The 18580-nt window shown below is 49.4% G+C and overlaps 1 protein-coding gene across 1 annotated transcript in view; it reads right to left on the bottom strand.

Moving 5' to 3' along the window:
• ITGA2B (integrin subunit alpha 2b) overlaps positions 1-18580 on the bottom strand; it is a 57079-nt gene that overhangs the window by 21749 nt on the left and 16750 nt on the right. Inside the window, exons 8-12 of the mRNA XM_066629237.1 lie at positions 15210-15257; positions 14039-14082; positions 13230-13289; positions 12930-12982; positions 692-903 (exon numbers count right to left, since the gene is read on the bottom strand). Of these exons, the coding sequence (XP_066485334.1) occupies positions 692-903; positions 12930-12982; positions 13230-13289; positions 14039-14082; positions 15210-15257 (417 nt within the window). The remainder of the gene's footprint in view (positions 1-691; positions 904-12929; positions 12983-13229; positions 13290-14038; positions 14083-15209; positions 15258-18580) is intronic.

Here is an 18580-nt window from a genome sequence, read left to right as displayed (position 1 = left end):
ACTCCCTCATGTGCAAACAGAAAAGACAGGGACAGAGAGAGATGTCCTTCTCCTAGACAAGGGGAACCTCCAAAAAGTAGCAGAGGAACTGGGGCTCAATAGTAAGACAAGCAAAGAAGTGGGGTGACATTAATGACTCCTTGGGTGCTCCTACATTCAGCTCTGTGGGTGTGGGTTCTAGTGGAGCTGAAGTGGGAGCACTTGACCCAGGATTCCAGGGTTCTCCTTGCAAGTCAGAGTGGAGTCTATTTGACAGAAAATGATAGTGAAAGAAAATCCGCCTCCCCCTTTGCTTTGTACCTGGAAAATCTTCAGCTTGGTGAAATTCATCATTAGTGTTTATTTGCTAAACCAAGATGTGTTGGGGTGCTCAGCACAGGACATAATCATCACAAGTGAATCTGAGCATGTGCAGAAGTCATTTTCTTCACTACTGAGATCTGGGAGGACAGTCTAACTGGAGAGGTAAATAACTTCTGCACATGCTCAGATGCAGTCTTGATTACCAGGACCCTATCATTTCCAAAGCAGAGCTCTGGCACTGCAAACAGATTCTAGGGTATATGCCATGATGAATCTGGCTTAAGTAAAAGTCTTCTGTTCCTTTATTAGTGAGTGGTGCTGGGGCAAATAGGGAGAACAGCATATTAGAATTTTGCAGGAGATCAAACAGGCTCCCAATCATCCCTACCAGTATAACCATCTTGGTCCACATCACCCAAAGGAGCAATGGTCATGCCAAAACGCCCATAGACATCTGTGCCAGTCAGAATCTGCCATGGGGTGCTGTAAGGGTGTGGGACCTTCCGCTGCAGGTACAAGTAAACTCTTCCCACTTCATACAGTTTACGGTCTGAGCGGCGCTCCATGAAGAGAGGGGCCCCCACAAGGATGTCGTCCTTCCTGGAGGGTGGGGAGGGAGAAAAGGTCCTATGAGAGGTTTCACATGCTATGGTATTGAGTTCACCCAAAATGCACCTACAGTGCTTGGTGACGTATGCCAGGACTCTCCAAACCCTGGCCTGTGGGGTGGTTCTGGGGTTTGGAAAAAGCCCTCCCCGCTGTGAGCGGTGCTTACCGTTCTGCATCCCTGTGCCTAGATCAGCTTGAAACGCAGCACCGTGGCAGAATGGTAAGTGCCACTCAGAATGGGGAGGGATTTTTTGGGACACAGTGGTTTCCAGTTTGGAGACTGCTGCCTTACGCAATAGAAACCTGACTAATCTCCTGATTCTAAAAACACATTTATTTCAGTGACTGCTTGAGTTGGATATGCTGAAGGCCAACATTGGCAGCTTAAGCATTTTGCTTTTTCTGCTGGGGTATGATTCCCCTCTCCCCCAGCACATGCATATACAGGGGCACTGTTTCCCCAGACACCATGCCACTGAAAAATAAGCAAACAGCCTGATTTGATATGCCCAGGTGCATTATTTATTTCTTATTTTTCACATTTTTATACTGTCCTTCTCCCAAGGAGCTCAGGGTGATGTACACAGTTCCTCCCATTATTTTATACATAGTTCCTCCCCTTCTTTTATCCTCACAACAATCCTGAGAGGTAGGTGAAGCTGAGTGATAGTGACTGGACCGAGGTCACCCAGGATGCTTCATGGCTGAGCAGGGACTTGAACCTGAATCTTCCAGATCTAAGTCCAACTCTCAAACCATTACATCAGAGGTTCCCAAACAGGGGCGTCATGATGCCCCTGCCAGGGAAGCTCCATCTCTGACCCAGGGGTGGATCCAAGAGTGTGTGGGTGTGTGGCCCCCTCAAAACTGTCTGCCAGTAGGGAAGGGCGCCCGCCCAGCTGGGGAGCAATATCGTGTGCCAGGGGAATGACAACTGGGCAGGGTGCCAGCGAGATTGGCTGGAATGAGATCCCAGGTCTACCAGCTGGTAGATCTGGCCTCCAAATCCAGGTAGGAGCTCAGGCTTACCAGCTGGGTAAACCTGGGCCTCTAATCTGGACTTGGAGCCTAGATTTACCTGCTAGATAGACCTGGGATCTCGATTTAACTTGCGGCCTCTGTGGCCAAGGTTTGGTAGGCAGGTAGACCTGGACTCCCATTCCAGCCAATGGCTCCATGTGGGAACCTAGCTGTTAGATTTGGGTTCCAAGTCCATGTGGGAGCCCACGTTTACTCGCCCACCAAACCTTGGCCATGGAGGCCATAAGTTAAATCGGGAGCCCAAGTCTACCCGCCTGGTTGACCTTGGCTCTGGAGTTGGTAGTGATCATGGTCCCCCCAAACACAAACACTGGATCCATCCCTGCTCTGACCCTTATGGAATGGGGCAATGGTGAAGGTAGCAAAGCGATCACCACAATTGTGCTGCTGCCAGGGACAACATTTCTTTAAAAATCTTACTCCTGGCAGTGCCAGCCCTCTGAAGGGTGCAAGGAGCCCATGGAACCACCTGCAGGGCTCCCAAATCCTCAAAACAGCTAAAAATAGTGATTGTGAAACCAGAAGTGGGATTCAAGAAACCAGAAGTGCAAAACCAGAGGTGTCTCTGGCAATGGTGCAATCACAGTGCTGCCTTTGCCCCTCTCCCGCAAGCACTTACAGTAGTTCCCAAACTCCCAGAGAGTAGAAAGTAAAGGGAGGCCCTCATATTCGCAGAGCCTGTATCCACGGATTCAGTTATCTGCGGATTGGGTCCGCAGGGCCCTCCTGCGTGCACTCACTGGAGACAAGGGGAGCTCTGCTTCCCTCGCTTCCAAAAGGTCTTCTGAACTCAGCAGAGGCTAGGGACGTCCAGGCTTTTTTGAGGTGATGGGGGGGGGGCTTCATTCAGGTTTACAGCACAGCCTACATGACCCTGCTGCACTTGTGTAGACAGGTGCAATGCTATTCCGCTTTCTGTGGTGGGTGGCTATTATTACTATCAAAAATATTTATAAGTCACTTTGTGAACAAGATATTTACAACGCAGTTTACGTTACAAAATAAATGGTACTACATCTAAAAAGATGCATTAAAAAGCCCTGCTGCAACAGACCAAAGCTCCATTTAGTCTAGCACCCTGAATTTCCCAGAGTGACCCACAAGCTGCCTCTAGGAAGCTGTTACAAACATCCTGTTTCTCACCCCATCTTGGTTTCTGGCTGACAGCCAAGCAGGACTTTGTTCTTCAAGGGGTGAGGTCAGGCTGTACTTTTAGGAGAGGTCATGCTATCTAAGGGCTATTAAGAGGAAGTTAGATTAGAGCCTGTAGGGCATTTGTGTGTCTCCTTTCCTCTAGGTCTTGCAAATCTGGGTGCCCCATTCTGACAAAATTGCAGCAAGCACAAATCCTGCTGAATAATAGGATTCAGGAGGTCGGTAGAGCCTCCGTTTGCCTGAAGATAACCTCTGAAGGTCGCCAGTTTCGAGGCCACCGGCACCGTGAATGGCGAGACCTTGAAGCAACTAACAAGCCTAGCTGAGTTATTCCACCTGCTCTTTGGCCGCTGTCAGCCTGTGTGGGAGGAAAATGGAGGCCAGAATGTGATACCAGATCATAAAAGATCCATCTGAAACGTTGTGGTTCTTGAAAGACAGAACCACAATTGTAAAAATTGTCTTCAATTGTCTACAATTGTCTTCAATTGTAAAAATCCCTATTGGGATTTAGTATTGCCTGCCTATGTAAACTGCCTTGAATTAAAGTCTGAGGAAAAATCTGACGACCAAGAAAGTGGTATATAAATACCTGTATTATTATTATTATTATTATTATTATTATTATTATTATTATTATTATTATTATTATTATTATTATTAAGTTTCAAGTTGCCCAGTGACTGAGTCACCTGGACAATCTTTTCAGACTTCTATGCCAAGAAGACTCCCCCATCAACAACCTGAGTCCGGGGGCAATATTCACCCTGCCGTGCCTTTTGTCCCTCAGGAACTTCTCCGACTGGGGAGCAATCAAGACTTTCTGTACCCCTGGAAGGACGCACTCAAACTCAATCAAGTCCAGTAAGTCTATACTGCATACCAAAACAAGAAGCTCCAAATTCCTTTGCATCCCCCCAAATGCTTGTTTCCTTGGTGCAAAGTCCTACAAGGACCCCTGTCTTGGAAGCAGAACTTTGTCACTTCTAAACCCACAGGAAGTGCCCATGCTATGTGTATTTGAAACTTCTTTCTTCATAGGAGCCTCCTCCTTGTTGGGTCACCTTTCCCCAGCAGAGGTGTCCAGGCTGAGCATTTTTCATTAGCTTGCTATTTGCTAAGGTGGGTAGAAGAATTTTCACCCCTTACTATGGTCCAATCAGCAGAGGTACACAAAATAGTCAGAAAGAGACTTGATGCATCATGTGAGATACACATTGCAAATACATGTATCTGACGCCTAGCCAGCAACAATGAAGTCTATAACTGGGAATAACTGGAATTTGTAAACTGACCCAGTCGCATTCATGCAAAACCTAATCACCCAATCAACACTTTCCACCACATCTCCACAGTTGTCAGGAGAGGGAAACTGCCTTTGAAGAACCAGACAAAACTTGTTCAAACTGACTGACCCTAGCTCTGAATGTATCAAGGCATCTGAGTTCAAGGCAAGGTGGCCCTGTAATAAAAGCTTCCCTCCTTTTTCCCCTTCAGGTGCTTATCCTGTTGTGTATTTTGGTGGTCTCTTCCCCACAGAAACTCCCTCCATTTGGGAGGTACTTTCTTCTGTGTTGAAAGCCTCCAAATTCTTGCTTGGCAAAAGAAACCGCTTAGGGCCCGATCCGATTACCGTATTTTTCGCTCTATAAGACGCACTTTTTCCCCCCAAAAAAGTGGGGGGAAAAGTGTGTGCGTCTTATGGAGCGAATACTGCAAAAAAAAAAAAAAAAAAACTCCGCCCCTGGCCCCGCCCCCTGCCCGCTCTGCTCGGCTCCGCTTCCCAGGAAAGCGTGGGTGGGGTGGCAGTCTTGCTGAGCAAGCCCGTGTGTCTACTCAGAAGTAAGTCTCAGACTCACTGGGACTCACTCCCAGGAAAGGGGGGGGGATGGCAGGCTCGCTGAGAAAGCCCACGTGTCTACTCAGAAGTAAGTCTCAGAGTCACTGGGGCTCACTCCCAGGAAAGCGGGGGTGGGGTGGCAGTCTTGCTGAGCAAGCCCCTAGAGCAGGGGTGCTCATTACGTCGACCCTCGAGCTACCAGTCCATCTCCAGGCGAAATGAGTCAATCGCGGGCTTCTCTCCTGTCCACTCATCCCTAGGAGTGAGCCCCTGGCAGGCTTGTGAGCCCAGGGAGCGAGCCTAGGGAGTGAGTCCAGGGAGCCCAGGGACTGAGACGGGCTCCTGCCTGGGAGAGGAGGCGCTGGCAGGCTTTTCTCCCGCCCACTCATCCCTGGGAGTGAGCCCCATTGGCTCTACTGGGGATGACTTACCTTTCCCCTGCTTTTGCACTGGTATGTATGGAGATCTGCGCCCCCCCCCACTTCCATCTGTTGGTTCTGTGTGCAAGGGGTTTTGCAATGGCCTTGCTGTGATGCCTATACAGAGATCTTACCTGCCCCACACTTTTCCCCTGCTTTTGCACTGGTATGTATGGAGAACTGCGCCCCCCCCCCACTTCCATCTGTTGGTTCTGTGTGCAAGGGGTTTTGCAATGGTCTTGCTGTGATGCCTATACAGAGATCTTACCTGCCCCACACTTTTCCCCTGCTTTTGCACTGGTATGTATGGAGATCTGCACCCCCCCCCCCACTTCCATCTGTTGGTTCTGTGTGCAAGGGGTTTTGCAATGGTCTTGCTGTGATGCCTATACAGAGATCTTACCTGCCCCACACTTTTCCCCTGCTTTTGCACTGGTATGTATGGAGATCTGCGCCCCCCCCCCCACTTCCATCTGTTGGTTCGGTGTGCAAGGGGTTTTGCAATGGCCTTGCTGTGACGCCTATACAGAGATCTTACCTGCCCCACACTTTTCCCCTGCTTTTGCACTGCTATGTATGGAGATCTGCGCCCCCCCCCCCACTTCCATCTGTTGGTTCTGTGTGCAAGGGGTTTTGCAATGGTCTTGCTGTGATGCTTATACAGAGATCTTACCTCCCCCACACTTTTCCCCTGCTTTTGGACTGCTATATATGGAGATCTGCACCCCCCCCCCACTTCCATCTGTTGGTTCTGTGTGCAAGGGGTTTTGCATTGGTCTTGCTGTGATGCCTATACAAAGATCTTACTTCCCCCACACCTTTCCCCTGTTTTTGCACTGGTCTGTATAGAGATCTGCTCCCCCCCCCCTTGTATTGGAATCCAGGAAGATCTGGTGAGGAGGTAGATGTGGTGTCAGCAGTGGCCCCTTTAAGGGTAAGGCCTGGGCATTCAGCAGAGTGTGCTGCACAGCTGCAGCCACTGGAAGGCAATAGGGCCCTCAGGGATATAAGGAGTACCAGAGGCAGAAAGGGTTTGTGGGTTTTGAAGGAGTGTGGAGGGAGACTGACTGGGTTTATTGAATTTGGAATCTGACTGTGGCTGGACTTGTATACCCTGATGGATTTAACTGACCTACCTGGAACCTGACCTTGGACTGTAATTTGGCTTATTGGCTCTGGACTCTGATTTGGTAACTCTGAATGATGGGACTGATTTACTTGGCATCTGTGGACTGGAACTGGACTCATTTTTGCTTGCTGCACTGGTGAGTTGCACAAGGGGGACTGATCAGCCTTAAGCAGGCATGAGGCCCAGTGGATTGGAATTTGGCAGAACATCATTGTAGCAGAAAGATATGTGATCCCCTATTTGTGTGCACCTGCTTTTGTGAGCTTCATAAATTCTGACTCTAGCGATGATGAGTTCTTGGTGTTTCCAGAAAACTAGAGTGCTCAAACCTTTAAGTCTCTCCATTTGTTAATGACAGTGATAATGGTTCTTAATGCCACTGTTGACTGCTGTTCACTTTACATGGTTCAAATGTTATTCTGTTATAGTTTATTAAATATTTTATTACACTATTTGGTTCAGAATATTTTTTCCTTGTTTTTCTCCTCTAAAAACTAGGTGCGTCTTATGGTCAGGTGCGTCTTATAGAGCGAAAAATACGGTAAATTTTCCAGTGCTGGCTCAGTGCCAGTGGGGTTGTGTTCTGCATCTGGTGGTGGAGGGGCGGTAACTGGGGATTGGACAGATTTCTGAAGGAAAAGTCCATCATGGGTTACAAGCCATGATGTGTATGTGCAACCTCCTGATTTTAGAAGTGGGTTACCTCAGAATGCCAGATGCAAGGGAGGGCACCGGGATACACTGGATCAGGCCACTGGATCAGGCCATAGGCCCATCTAGTCCAGCTTCCTGTATCTCACAGCGGCCCACCAAATGCCCCAGGGAGCACACCAGATAACAAGAGACCTCATCCTGGTGCCCTCCCTTGCATCTGGCATTCTGACGTAACCCATTTCTAAAATCAGGAGGTTGCGCATACACATCATGGCTTGTGCCCCATAATGGATTTTTCCTCCAGAAACTTGTCCAATCCCCTTTTAAAGGCGTCCAGGCTAGACGCCATCACCACATCCTGTGGCAAGGAGTTCCACAGACCGACCACACGCTGAGTAAAGAAATATTTTCTTTTGTCTGTCCTAACCCGCCCAACACTCAATTTTAGTGGATGTCCCCTGGTTCTGGTAATGTGAGAATGTAAAGAGCATCTCCCTATCCACTCTGTCCATCCCCTGCATAATTTTGTATGTCTCAATCATGTCCCCCCTCAAGCGTCTCTTTTCTAGGCTGAAGAGGCCCAAACACCGCAGCCTTTCCTCATAAGGAAGGTGCCCCAGCCCTGTAATCATCTTAGTCGCTCTCTTTTGCACCTTTTCCATTTCCACTATGTCTTTTTTGAGATGCGGCGACCAGAACTGGACACAATACTCCAGGTGTGGCCTTACCATCAATTTGTACAACGGCATTATAATACTAACCGTTTTGTTCTCAATACCCTTCCTAATGATCCCAAGCATAGAATTGGCCTTCTTCACTGCCGCCGCACATTGGGTCGACACTTCCATCGACCTGTCCACCACCACCCCAAGATCTCTCTCCTGATCTGTCACAGACAGCTCAGAACCCATCAGCCTATATCTAAAGTTTTGATTTTTTGCCCCAATGTGCATGACTTTACACTTACTGACATTGAAGCGCATCTGCCATTTTGCTGCCCATTCTGCCAGTCTGGAGAGATCCTTCTGGAGCTCCTCACAATCACTTCTGGTCTTTACCACTCGGAAAAGTTTGGTGTCGTCTGCAAACTTAGCCACTTCACTGCTCAACCCTGTCTCCAGGTCATTTATGAAGAGGTTGAAAAGCACCGGTCCCAGGACAGATCCTTGGGGCACACCGCTTTTCACCTCTCTCCATTGTGAAAATTGCCCATTGACACCCACTCTCTGCTTCCTGGCCTCCAACCAGTTCTCAATCCACGAGAGGACTTGTCCTCTAATTCCCTGACTGTGGAGTTTTTTCAGTAGCCTTTGGTGAGAGACCGTGTCAAACGCCTTCTGAAAGTCCAGATATATAATGTCCACGGGTTCTCCCGCATCCACATGCCTGTTGACCTTTTCAAAGAATTCTATAAGGTTTGTGAGGCAAGACTTACCCTTACAGAAGCCATGCTGACTCTCCCTCAGCAAGGCCTGTTCGTCTATGTGTTTTGAGATCCTATCTTTGATGAGGCATTCCACCATCTTACCCGGTATGGATGTTAGGCTGACCGGCCTATAGTTTCCTGGGTCCCCCCTCTTTCCCTTTTTAAAAATAGGCGTGACATTTGCTATCCTCCAATCTTCTGGCACCATGGCCGTTTTGAGGGACAAGTTGCATACCTTAGTCAAGAGATCTGCAACTTCATTCTTCAATTCCTTAATAACCCTTGGGTGTATGCCATCAGGGCCCGGTGACTTATTGATCTTTAATTTATCAATGAGGTCTGAAACATCTTCTCTTTTAACCTCTATCTGACTTAACTCCTCGGTTAGGAGGGGCCGTTCGGGCAGCGGTATCTGCCCGAGGTCTTCAGCCATGAAGACAGATGCAAAGAACTCATTTAATTTCTCTGCCATCTCTAAGTCTCCTTTTATCTCCCCTTTCCCTCCCTCACCATCCAGAGGGCCAACCGCTTCTCTGGCGGGTTTCCTGCTTCTAACATATTTGAAGAAGCTTTTATTATTCCCCTTAATGTTGCTGGCCATGCGTTCCTCATAGTCTCGCTTGGCCTCCCGTATCACCTTCTTACATTTCTTTTGCCACAGTTTATGTTCCTTTTTATTCTCTTCATTAGGGCAAGACTTCCATTTACGGAAGGAAGCTTCCTTGCCCTTCACAGCCTCTCTAACTTGGCTGGTTAGCCATGCGGGCACTCTCCTGGATTTAGTGGAACCCTTCTTTCTTTGCGGTATACACCTCTGCTGGGCCTCTATTACTGTTGTTTTAAGCAGCCTCCATGCACTCTGGAGAGACTGGACTCTTTTTACCCTCCCTTTCAACCTCCTTCTAACCAGCCTCCTCATTTGAGGGAAGTCCGCCCGTCGGAAGTCAAGGGTTTTTGTTAGCGATTTGCCTGGTATTCTTCCCCCAACGTGCACGTCAAAACGGATCGCAGCATGATCACTGTTCCCCAATGGCTCAGTAACGTTTACATCTCTAACCAGGTCCTGCGTACCGCACAAAATTAAATCCAGAGTCACCTGTCCTCTGGTGGGCTCCGTGACTAGCTGATCTAAGTCACAGTCATTTAGCACGTCAAGAAATCCGGTTTCCTTATCGTGACCAGAACACAAATTGACCCAGTCAATATGAGGATAATTGAAGTCCCCCATGATTACAACCCTGTCCCTCCTTGTCACCTCCCTGATCTGTTTCCTCATTTCAAGGTCCCCATCAGATTTCTGGTCTGGAGGACGATAGCACAGTATTACATCGCTGCACAAGCCTGGTAATTTAACCCACAGAGATTCTACGGTGGAGTCGGACCCACCTTCAATCTCTACTTTGCTGGATTCTATCCCTTCCTTAACATAAAGGGCCACCCCACCTCCAACACGCCCCTGCCTGTCCCTCCTGTAGAGTTTATAGCCCGGGATTGCGGTATCCCACTGATTCTCCGCATTCCACCAGGTTTCCGTTATGCCCACTATGTCAATATTTTCCCTTGTCACCAGACATTCCAGTTCTCCCACCTTTGCTCGTAGACTTCGGGCATTCGCATAAAAGCATTTATACACGGAATGCCCCAGGATGGGCTGCTTATTCGCTCCTTTGTCCCCGCATCCTCTCATTGTGCCAAACCGTCTATCACATCCCATCACCCTACCTTTCCCAATTTCTTCTCCTACCCTGCCTTTGTCTTGTTGTTCTCTAACCTCCCCATCCTCATCCCATAGGGATGAGGAGTCCCGAACCGGATGCCCCTCGGCTCCTGTCGGCCTTCCCCCAGGGATCAGTTTAAAAGCTGCTCTGCCACCTTTTTAATGTTATGTGCCAGCAGTCTGGTTCCATTCTGGTTCAAATGGAGCCCGTCCCTCTTGTACAGGCCCCGCTTGTCCCAAAACGTTCCCCAGTGCCTAACGAATCTAAACCCCTCCTCCCTACACCACCGTCTCATCCACGCATTGAGACCCCTGATCTCCGCCTGCCTAGCTGGCCCTGCACGTGGAACAGGTAGCACTTCAGAGAACGCTACCTTTGAGGTCCTGGCTTTCAGCTTCCTGCCTAAAAGCCTAAATTTGGCCTCCAGGACCTCCCAGCTACACTTGCCCACGTCGTTGGTGCCGACATGCACCACAGCCGCTACCTCTCCCCCAGCACTGTCAACTAGCCTGTCTAGACGAGAAGTGATGTCCGCAACCTTCGCACCAGGCAGGCAAGTCACCATGCGGTCCTCACATCCGTCGCAAACCCCCCTCTCTATGTTTCTAATAATCGAATCCCCCACTACAAGAAGCCCCCGACCCCCCTCCCACTGAGGAGTATCCCGAGTGCGCTCGGATACGCGCCCATCCCCTGGAGAAGGGATCCCCCCTAGGGGATTGTTTCCCTCCTCTCCAGGATGACGTCCTCCAGTCCCGAGACTTCCCACCCGGGCAGCCGAGGAGCTGCACGCCTGAGGTTGGGACGAAGCCTGATCGTCCCCAGAAGTCTCCCCACGGTCCTCCTCTGGCTGCCTGCGCTTCTCCAGGTCGGCCACCAAGGCTTCAAGGGAGCGGACGCGTTCCCTGAGAGCCTGGAGCTCCTTGCATCGAGGACACACCCATGACTTATGCCCCAGAGGCATATAATCATACATGTGGCACTCGATGCAGAACACTGGATAGCCCCCACCCTGCTGCTGGCTGTCTGACTGCATAGCTTTTTTGTTGTTGTTGTTGTTGTTTTATTTAGGGGGTCCTTTTATAAACCCTACACTGTATAGCAGCCCTCTTCTCAAGGGAAGAGGAAGGGCAGTGTATGGGGCCCTGGCCTCCTCGCCCTGCTGCTGAACTCGCCCAGATGCTAAACTCTTGTGCCTTACCTGGCACTTCGTTCCCGAGGCACTGGGTTCCCAGAGGCCACACGCGTCTGCAGAGAGCCTCACGCGATGGCCTGCCTAGCTTTATACTCCTGGCTGGCTCCTCCCCCCTCCTTCCTTCCTGATTGAAAGGGGGCTGGCCTTCCCAGGTGAGTTTACAAAAGCTCAGGAAGGCAAATGGCTGCTGATGGGCGTGACCTACTCTGCAGGCTCCTGAATGGACTGCCTGGATTAGCCATCACCACATCTTTGGGCAAAGAGACACTAGTGAACAGCTGCTGGAATGGACACTGTGCTAAATAGAGACAGTTGTTCTCCCCTGCTGGATATAGGAGAACCATCACTGTAAAGGTGCCTCTTAGCTCAGTTATAGGGATAGAGACATGAGAGGTGACAATGTCTTCACCTTTCTGGCTCCATATTACATAGACCTCTTGCACCACCACCATTACTGTTCCTATAGCACAGCCCCTATTGCCACTAATGTCAGGTTAAATTAAACACATCCTTTCCAATAAAACTAACACAGGCTCTTCCCACTGAGGAGAGGTGGGAGAAAGCTTCAGCACCACTATTCAACAGAAGGAGCCCTTTTGTCCTTGCAGTTACCTCCACCCAGCTTCTCCTAAGTAGACCACCTGTTTGCCTTTGTCACTTTACAAAAATGTACATGCATTTGCAACAGATGCACAATAGCATAACAAAGAACATCTATTAACATTAAGGTCTATTATGCAATTGTGCACAAGCAACAGACTTTCGTAATCTCTAGCCGAAGCTAGAGGATTGCTAAACAATGGTAAAAACTGGAAAACCCTTAATAGATGGTTGTATAATCTGTTCAAAGGAAGTTCTTAGGACCATTGGACCATTTCAGCGACGTGGAGAGGGGGGATTTGCTGCATGGGTAACAGCCTATCCTCCATACCTACTTTACCCAGGCTTCGCGCACTGGAGAGGACACTCTGTTCCAGAACCACCATTCAGAGCGTGACACCATAGTCTTCCGAGACTGAAGGATGCCAACAATAGGTTTTAAACAGGGAATTTAAAATGTCTATTCCAGCTGCACTCTCTTGCCTCTGCTTTTGCACTGGGGGAAGTCAGCTGGTGCTTCTCAAGAGGCCCAGAGAGTCTCCCAGTATAGTGCTCTATTCAGATTTGGATGTAGTGGTCAGAGGTAATAAGGGGCTTTGCCACAACCTGCTCCTTTCTGTTGCCACCCATAGCCATTTGCCTGGCATGATTCCCCAAGCTTCTAAATTGATCCCTGCATAAAAATGATCAGCGTGCACAGCTCAAATACAGATGGACAAGGCATTTTAGGCATTTAAAGTTGTCTGCAGGTTTGCTGGTTGGGGCACTGGAAAAGCCTTGCACACCCACTGAACTAAATTAGATCCAAAACTACAGCCACCTACAACACTCCCTTCTTACCCATCTCCATTGACATCAGCAACTGCAACTGTATGTCCAAAATAGGATGCGACCTGCAAGAGGTAAGAGGATTGAGAGAAAGAATGAAGGGAGGGGAAGAGAAACGCTTCCTAAAATCAGATCCACATGTAGAAAACCAAAGCTATAGTGAAGGAACCAGTGGCAAGGGGTCATTCTTGATGTCATCAAAATGCCCAGTGGTCTCTCTCTCCCCATCCCACCAGCACTGTGCCTGGTGGGAAAAGAATATGGGGGAAGAGGGGGAAGTGGAGTGAACTGTAGGGCTCAGAGCATTGTTACCTGTTCACTGGAAAGCGTCCACAGGACTTTGTATTCTTGTTTCAGGGAGAGAATTTCCACCTTTGGTCAGGAAGAGAGGCAGAGAGATAAAAAAAAAATTCTGCTGTGTTTCAGTGCAATCCTAGGCATTTCTACTCAAAAGTAAATTATATTGAGTTCTATGAGACGTACTTCCAGGTAGGGGCATATAGGACTGTAGTCTTAATAAAGTCTCAATTCTCAAGAAGTTGGTTATCTACACATGGGAAAAAGGAACACCTTCCAATACCACAGCACCACTCACAGGCCAAGGCAGCCAGAGCTCCAAATCATTGGGGCATGAGCAGATTTGCCCTGGTGGCAAGACCGACCTAACTAGTTGGAGCCACAACTGCTGCTTATGAACTGGAAGATGCTTTCAGTGCAATGTGTTATTCACAAAACACAAGAAATGATAAATAATGACAACAGATCTAATTCCCCACACTTCTTTCCATCTCCTACACTTCCAAGCCAGGGTGTGGGAAGAACAGAGGCTGGCACATCACCAGATAACAGAAGCAACGTTTCACACACCACTTCACATCAGGAAATCTTGGTCTGGCCTTTCCTCTGAGCATGTGCAGAGTGCCCCTCTCCCAAAAAGTCAATTCTCTGATGTTTAGGATTAATTAGAGGGCATGACCCAAGCATGCAGACTGAGCCCCTGCACTCTTTATTTCTGAAATTCAGCAATATGCACCCCTTTATCTAGATGTGCAGGAGGCACACAGAACACCAGCCTCTCTGTCCCTTTTCCCATGCATTCCCTGCACGCATCTTGTACTCACCACTCCTTGTGTGAGGCTCTTGTTAGGAAGACCCACCACATACTCTGCAAAGAGAAGACACATCTCAAAACACCCAGCAGATTGATACTCAAAACTTCAGGTTTGGAATTTATGTTAATCCCAAGCACAGTCTGCAAGCTGCACGTGTGCTTTTTGGGCTTAGGGGCAATTTTAGGGCATTTTGGCTGAAGGAGAGAAGGCAACTCAAGCATCATAATAAATCATATTGATAATATTGAGAGACTGGAGACTCCTTAACCCATACTGCAGGCAAGCAACAGCATTTCCTTATGTCGTTGGGGCTTATAGCAACAAATATTATTAATATTTGCAAATATTATTAATATTTAAAATATTATATTGATAATGTTATAATTCCCATTCTATAGACAGAGGGACTGCAGATGGAAGACAATGACTGGAAAAAGACCACAAAATGAGCCCATAGCTAAACTACAAATGGCAATGCTTGGCAAAAAAGAACCAGTAGCTCAAATTTAGCAAAGTTACAGCGCAATCGTACTAGAACAGGCAAGCCAGGAGGCTTGCACGGTATCAAGCACAAGATAGGGCTGCAAAGTAGTTCAGCTGAAGGTAAGGGGAAACTCTTCCCCTTACCCCTGGGTAAGCCACTGCAGCCTCTATGGGTCTCCTTGGACTTGCGCCACCTCCTGAAATGGCGCAAGTCCGAGGACAACGGAGTGGCTTGAAGCTGCTCCACGATGCTTGAGGAATGGGGTTGGGATCCGGCATAACTGTCAGATTCCAGCCCCACCTCCTGCTCCCTGCCTGCCTACACCTGGGGCAGCCCACTGCTCACCCCCCCTCATCCTGGAATGCCTCTCTCCCACCTCCTCTCTGCCCACCCTAGAGCCTTGCTTTGGTCGAGCTTGGCCAATGCAAGTCTCGGTTCCTCTGTCAGTGCGGAGGCTGAATTCAGCCTCCGCGCACTGGCCTAGCATGAGAGGTGCATTTATTTATGTACTTATGGCACATTTGCGACCTTCTTGGGCCGGCACAAGGGACTTGCGTTGGCCCAAGGGCAACTCTGGATTGCACCCTAAATCTTAGCTAAACAACAAAAGGAGCAAGATTCTTGCGTGGTCTGCCTGTTGTGTCTCTTGTGGATCCATAAAGGCAATTTCCAGGGCAAAGCAGTTAATTCACATACCTGGTGACTGAGAGTCCTCATTAAACTCCCCGAAAGCCACAGAATATCCTGCATGGGAACAAGGATCAAAAAATGAGATGGGTGATGATGTCCTTGCACCAAAATGTTCACTCCCAAAGCAAGATTTACCAGGTGTATCTAAATGAGAAGGCTTCCCCTGGGAATCAGACAGGCTCATAGATTTAGCACATGCCTGAATTACCAAGAAACGTAATCCTCTTTCAAACTGATGTAGCATTGAAGGAATAGAATGGATAACACGTATGAAGCACCCATTGAGGTCCCTGAAGCTGAAGAGCAACTGGGATCGGGGGTGAGGTTACAATGTTCTACTAATACCTATGTTGGGGTGTCAAACATAAGGTCTGCGACAGTGGTGTACCTGCCATTAAATGATAGAGGCAAACGCCCTGGGAGCAGAGCCTTGCCCGCCGCTAGGACTGCGCAGAAGCCTCCCTGAGGCTTCTGATGTGGTCGGAAACTGTGCTTCTGGTTTGCCAGAAGCACAGTTTAAAGTGTTGGGGAAACTTCAGGAGGTTTCCCCAACACGTACTGGAGTTGCACAAGGTTCTGTGCGCTCCAGGTAAGTGGGGTGGGCAGATTTAAGTGCAGCATCCCGTGGGGGGGGGGCACCATCATGGACCTTTGCCCTGGGGCTCAGGGCTGGGGACGTCTTCTACTGGTCTGTGAGCCAAATGCAGCCCCCTGAATCAATTTGTCCGAGCCCCATTATAATTGGGTTCTCCCAGCGTGATGACTGGGTCCTCTCCTATCTTGAAATTAAGCACAAGATTTGTGCATTTTCTCTTCTGTCATTTGCAGCTAATGAGTTTTTATGTGAGAACAAAGTGCTTATTTATGGCCATCATCTGCTTAATGATGTCACTGGTTGCTTAATGATGTCACTTCTTGCTTAATGATGTCACTTTCTGCCTGATGATGTCACTTCTTGCTTAATGATGTCACTTTCTGCTTAGTGGCCCTCACCAGGCACCATGAATGCAAACTTCTGCCCTCTGTAGGAAACAAGCTTGACACCCCTGGCACATGTCTTTGAACCTCTTTATGATTGGCAGAACCAGAATGCTGCCCCTCCCCCAAATAACGGGGGGGGGCGGCGGAAAACAGTCTGCCTCCCTTCCCCTGCACGAGGCGGGAAAGGGGCCCTTAGCCGATTGGCTGGTCAGGCGGAGGGCGGGGTTAGAGCTCCTCGTTCGATGCACCCACCTCCCATTTTGTTCCTGGAGGGCGAGCAGTGCAGACCAGGGGCGGGTTGCTGCTACTGAGTGAAGGAGAAGCGGCTTGGTTGGGGAGCTCCAGAGGAGGGGGCTGTGGCTGAGTACTGTTCATGCAAGCGGGGAGAGGTTTAAGGTGGTGGAGGTGGATTGGAGCACTAGGTTGTGGGGGTTTCAAGCCACTGCCCCCCACCAGAGGAGCAGGAGCCCCCTGCTGAGAGCATCCTTCGACTGTGCAGAGCCTCCTGAAAGGCACCAGGGCCAAGGGCTCCATATAGGTTTGGAGGGAGAAAAGGGTTTTGCTGCGTGGGGGCTTTTTGCAGTTTGCTGATCATATAAATAGCCCCTGGTTCTAATTGGGGAGGGGGCTGGAAGGCATTTTGGAGGAGAAGCTGGTGTGGGCAGGCGTCTAGCCTTGCCTTTCTTGGAGGTTTTGTTGGTTGACTCTCAGTGAGTCACAAAGGGGGGGGGGAGAAGGAATGCACGTGGCTTGGGTCTGAGAGCAGTTTGGTTTGGTGGTCAAAGTTCAGGCTGTACTTTTGGGATTGGGGGTGTTGTTGGGGTGAATTTTGTTTTGCTGTTTGCATCTGTATTTCACTCCTGCTGTTGCTGAGCGAGACGAAGCAGCTGAGTTGCTTAGGGCAGTTTGTGGTGTGTAGGTTTTGCTGCTCCCTTGCTGGGGAGGGGGGTATTGTTATTGGGGTGACTTCCTGCTGAAGCCTGGACCAGGCTGTGGCTGTTGCTGAATGATTAAAAGCAGCTTGGCTGTTGAGATCAACTTGGGTGTGGTGGTAGGTCCTGCTGCCTCCTTACTCTGGGGGGGGGTCTTATTGTTGGGGTGGTTTTGTTTTGCTGCTCACTTTTGGGCTAGTCTCTTGCTGAGTGGTTAGCAAGCACCTTGGTAGTGTGTTTTTGTGTGGTGCTTATTGGAAGACTTCCTGAGTGGCTGGCTGGGCAGCTTGGCAGAGCAGCCAAGCAGGATTTTTGGTCCTTTTGGGGGTAGAAACCTTGAACAACATGCCTAAGCGGGTACAAAAGTCAGGTGGCAAGGCACGCCAGCCACCCACAAAACGCCATGCTGCATTGCCCTTGTCCTCTGAGGAGGAGGAGGAGGAGGAGGTATCAGTGAGGGAATTGGTGGCGAGGATGGACACCATTGAGAGGGCACTGAATGTTGGAGTGGCTGGCAGGGGCGAGGAAGGAGAAGGACCAAGCACCTTTGTGCAGAGTTCTAAAACTTCATGCAAACTGGCAAATGATAAACTGTTGCATGCTTTGGTTGCCAGGGTTTCTGCTGTGGAGAAGAAGCTTCAGAAGGAATCAGGTGATGACAAACTGCGAGTGCGAGCAACTGGGAGCCCCCAACCGACTCAGTACCCGCTGCAGTCAACACCTGCAGCAGCTCAAAGCATGGACACTGGCCCAAGTGAGTTGCGAGAAGCTAGTAGGCCCAGTGAGGGAGGAATGGGAGGTGACCTGGGGGAGGTAGCAGCACAGGCAACAGTAACGTCAGCTGACCCTTCTGCACAACATGTGGGGCACCCTGCTTTGCCATGGGGACCTGTGGGGGGCACCCTCACTGGGGGGCAGTCATACATGGCATGCAACCAGATGTGGCAGGGTGGACCACCAGCTCCCCTTGCTGGCTGTCCCGCCTGGGGTCAGGCAACAACACAGATGCCCCAGGTGTCCTGGCCTGATGAATTAACATTGCCCCTCGGATGGCACTTGACTCCAGCAGTCAAAGAAAAAATTTGGAAGGGTGACTTTGTGGACTTCTTTTCTCTTTTGCAACGTGAGCCAGGGAGTGAGGCTGTGTGGGATGAGGAAACAGTTGAACGGCGCAGGATTGACCGCAACTGGCCTAACTGGTTAGCAGGTTTCAGTATATATGCAGGTGTTCTCCTTCAAGTGCATCCACACAGGGCAGTTCAATTGTTTCAATATTTAGACTTTATTCATCGGACGTTCATAATTCACATGGGTAATGCCTGGTTGGATTATGATGAAGCTTTTCGCCGGCATGCCTCGCAGAACCCAGCGCTTGACTGGGGAAGGGTACAGAAGGAGCTGTGGTTCTACTTAATTTTACCAGCTAGATGTTTTAAGGGAGATTACTCTTATAGTGGACACCTA

This window comes from Tiliqua scincoides, chromosome 5 (assembly GCF_035046505.1).
Source record: "Tiliqua scincoides isolate rTilSci1 chromosome 5, rTilSci1.hap2, whole genome shotgun sequence".
NCBI classification, from domain to species: Eukaryota; Metazoa; Chordata; class Lepidosauria; order Squamata; family Scincidae; genus Tiliqua; species Tiliqua scincoides.
Note: the sequence above shows the minus strand (reverse complement) of the source record. Positions and strands in the feature narration are given on the sequence as shown.